Source organism: Colossoma macropomum, unplaced genomic scaffold (assembly GCF_904425465.1).
Source record: "Colossoma macropomum unplaced genomic scaffold, Colossoma_macropomum, whole genome shotgun sequence".
Taxonomy (NCBI): Eukaryota; Metazoa; Chordata; class Actinopteri; order Characiformes; family Serrasalmidae; genus Colossoma; species Colossoma macropomum.
Window position 1 is genome coordinate 30,579,108 of NW_023494790.1, and position 3,647 is coordinate 30,582,754.

Here is a 3,647-nt window from a genome sequence, read left to right on the forward strand (position 1 = left end):
TGTAACGGACACCATATGCTTAGGTTGGCTATAGTTTCGACAAAAATGTGTCTACTAGTCATATTGTGCTATTTATATCCTTTCAAAAGGGGATGCTCTAAGTCCTTATGCGAAACACAAGAGGGCATCCAGGAGCGCCTGTGCCCCAACGTGCTGTCAGTGTTTGGAGTAAAATGTGAGGTATGCGAGTTAAGTGTAATGCGATCCTTCTAGGCTCATTTACCCACTTCTCTGGAAACAATGTTTTCACATATGAATAGACATATATTAAGAGTCATTTGCCTCTCTTTGATTAATCATTTAAATCATAAAAATGTATACATACATGTATATTTTGTAACATTAACTGTTGAGTCAAAATAGCCAACGCCTAACCTAGCTATACAAAACGTAACGTGATAACCTCAAGCTAACTTGGGCTGGGAAAGAGGAATAGCGGCACATTTTTGAAACCTGGAGTATTCTGAAGTGTTGTTAGCCTGTTTACCAAATAGGACATGATCCAATGAACTAGCTTGTAGATGCGTGTAATCTGGGATAAACAGGGCAGCCTATACAAAATAGCTCTAAATGTATGTGGATTCAGTGTGATGATCCCTTGCAGTTAAGATTCTACACAGTTGAATTTCTCGTCTCTATTTTTTATTTGGTTTCTGCTCAAGGACAGACATGTATTTGCCTTTGGAGTGAAGTGAGATCTGAGAGAAATTCATTATTGCAGTGTAATCACTTCTATCTCTGGTGTGTTTTCAGGGCTGCGCTCAGTTGTGATCTCTCAAGGTCAGGAAAAATCTCTGAGGATGCTTTCTGTGGTTAGACAGCAAGGACAGCTTGCCAGGATAAGCTAAAGACATGGCATACAGGCATGAGAAGGCAAAGACTCAGATGCATTTTGATTGAAGATCTTTATTTTTTTTATTGATTTCTTTAAACCAAATACAGCAGTAACTGCAGGGTACACTGTGCGAGAAATAGTAGGATCAGGTAACACACAATGGTCAGAGTAAGAGACCACCTTTCCGTTTATTCAGTTTCCAGTCAAAATGGCCATTAAGTTACTGAGTTATTTATTATTTAGTGACAGGAAAAAAGAAGAAAAACAGGAAACATATGAAGGGTTTCTTTCCAAAACACATGATAGACTTTTATTGTCTTTTTCCACATACAAGAAAAACAGTGCTATACGATGATTTATACAATCTTTATTAGAGAAAAAAAATGTGTTTTTTCCATTATACATCAGCTGTAATTCTTTTCAAAACCAGTACATCCAAACTGTTATACAGCATTTTGGAATGAGACTCTTCTCTACTTAACAGAAAATCACACAAAAGCCTCCAACACTACAAATAATATCAAATCTTTCAGTATTCAGTTTTTCCACTCTTACCTTTGTGCACCCTACTGACACTTTAACTCTCCCTTCCTTCCCATCTTAAAACCAACAAGTTACAGCTGTGTCCTCCCAACAAAAGCTGTTCTCAAAGGAATCAATGACATTGTGTTCCCCTTCAAAGAGACGCTAATATTCACAAAAGCAACTATCCAAACGCACCTTAGCTTATCTATTGCTGAAGGAAATTTTTCTGAGGAGATTTGATATAATGCATAAGGAAGGGGAAAGTCAAAGGAAAATAAGTGAAAGCACGTTTAGAAAATTATTTAAAGACATTGAGAAACTGGAACTCCTAACCATTAAAACTGTTACCATCAGATAAACAGTATTTAAAGCCTCCTGTTTTTGAGAGAGAGGAGAAGATCAAGCTCCAGTCTTGTTAAAATCTGAAAAAAAAATCCACAGGTATGAATTCACTCAAAGGAGTCTCAAAGGATGTGCAGTTGTCAAGAAGCCATTACTGAGAAAAGAAAATAGACCAAAAAACTGAAAAATATGCACAAGAACACCAAAACTGGACTGAGATGTGGATTAAGGTTTTACAGACTGATGAGTCTAAATTTGTTATTGGATCATGAAAAACAGAAAATGCAACCAACTTCAAAGACTAAACTCTGGAAGTGTGGAAAAATCTTCCTTCACATTTCTGTGAAAAATTGCAGGCAAGTCTCTTAAAAAGAAAGGAAGCTGTAATAAAGACAAAACGTGGACACTAAATAATGAATTTTTTGTATTATATTTAGGTCTCTTTTTAGAACTGTATTGCTCCTTAGGATTTATTGATTGTCTGAAGATTTATTACTGAATCGTTATGTAAGATTTATTACTGAGTTCATAGTAAATCAGTGTTAACAGTGAGCAGCTTTTTTCTTTCCTCCAGCACTGTGTGGCAGATCTGGCCTCAGGAAGCATTGACGAGAGCAGAGAATTCTGGAAAATGAGGAAGCAAACATTAATCTTTCACATTTTTTAGTTTACTACGATACACTCAAAAAAAAAAATGATGTGAACAAAATTAATTTAAGTATGCTGCACGTTGCCGTTCACTTAAATAGAACACATTTGGCACGTGCAGATGTTGCTATCCTAACATAAAATGCAGTTCATATTTTTGTGACTGTTACAGTAACCCACCTTCCCAGCCAATCTTTCCATCTCCGTCCATATCTCCAGCCATGAGAAAAGCCTTCGTTTCAGCTGCTGTAAGAGCTCGTGCCCCCTTCGAGAAGTTCTGCAGGAACAATCTAAAGAGCAAGCATGAAGCACAAGGTATTATATGTCTGTGATGTAGTAATGTGAGGCATCATTGGCAAGATCAGATACTAAAATGAAGATCATGGTGAATGTGATGAAAATGTACACTGCTGTTATAATGAGAACACGCTGCTTCACAGATTGTCAGTCTTACAGGTGTTATCTCAGTATGTAAGGGGTTAAGAATTAAGATTACTCAACTGCAACTCATCTTGCTCAATGAAACCACTCTTGTCTTGGTCCAGCATTTTGAAAACCTTCTCAATCTCTGATAGAGACCTCTTGGATAAACCCACAGTCGCAAAAAACGTCTTTGGACTAAAAGAATCTTTTGCTAAAACAGAAAACAGTAAACAACAAAAGGTCCTGGTTCATTAAAGAGTATCAGAAGTTGTATATTTGGTTAATAAAACTAAGAAAACTTGTTCTTAAGAAACACTATAAAAATTAGTACGAATGTCTAATCCTTACCTTTGCAAGCATTGATGGCAGAAGAAATATCAGAAGCAGCAAGGAAGTCTGTAATTGCCATTTTCAGCAAGGCCAAGAGATTTTGTTGAGTTCTGTGTCTTCTATGATGGCAAAAGGACAGATTTGACTCAGAACTGTTGCTGAATGTCAGAAACCACCAGCGCCCCTGTGTCAGCTGCACCTGCTCTCTTTGTGCCACTTGACTTGTTTCAGAGCAGAACACTGCACAAAAAGCATTTCGACAGAACTTAAATCACATTTATGAAAAAAAATCAAAATGCTGGGATCTAATGAATCATTGAATTTGTTCCATTTTTAAGAGTTGTTTACCAATCTAAAATAATATGATCTGGCAGAAGCATGAACATGTATATATAGTGAAGTCTACAAATAACTAGAAAGTGACACAATCTTTTTGTTTCAGCTTTGAAATGAAACACTGACTATAAAGTTAAAGTGTGTTGATATCTGAGTGTTTTGATGTGGAATGGTTCATAGTAGAGAAACTTTCAGACTCACCTATTTC

General features: G+C 36.5%; 1 protein-coding gene across 1 annotated transcript; it reads right to left on the bottom strand.

The window, feature by feature from the left end:
* Positions 1–2,288: 2,288 nt before the first annotated feature.
* Positions 2,289–3,182, bottom strand: LOC118808876 (parvalbumin, thymic-like). Its single transcript, XM_036571758.1, has 3 exons — positions 3,122–3,182; positions 2,852–2,984; positions 2,289–2,640 (listed from the first exon to the last, which is right to left on the bottom strand). Exons 1-3 carry the CDS (start codon positions 3,180–3,182, stop codon positions 2,517–2,519), a joined length of 318 nt encoding a protein of 105 aa, XP_036427651.1. The 3' UTR covers positions 2,289–2,516.
* Between the last annotated feature and the right edge of the window lie 465 nt (positions 3,183–3,647).

Excerpts from the sequence above, each read along its gene's own strand:
- LOC118808876 (XM_036571758.1), bottom strand. The coding sequence starts at position 3,182 with ATGGCAATTACAGACTTCCTTGCTGCTTCTGATATTTCTTCTGCCATC. Across the intron at positions 2,985-3,121 it reads TGCCATCAATGCTTGCAAAG|CAAAAGATTCTTTTAGTCCA; the intron begins GTAAGGATTAGA and ends TTTCTGTTTTAG. Across the intron at positions 2,641-2,851 it reads ATTGAGCAAGATGAGTTGCA|ATTGTTCCTGCAGAACTTCT; the intron begins GTTGAGTAATCT and ends CTTGCTCTTTAG.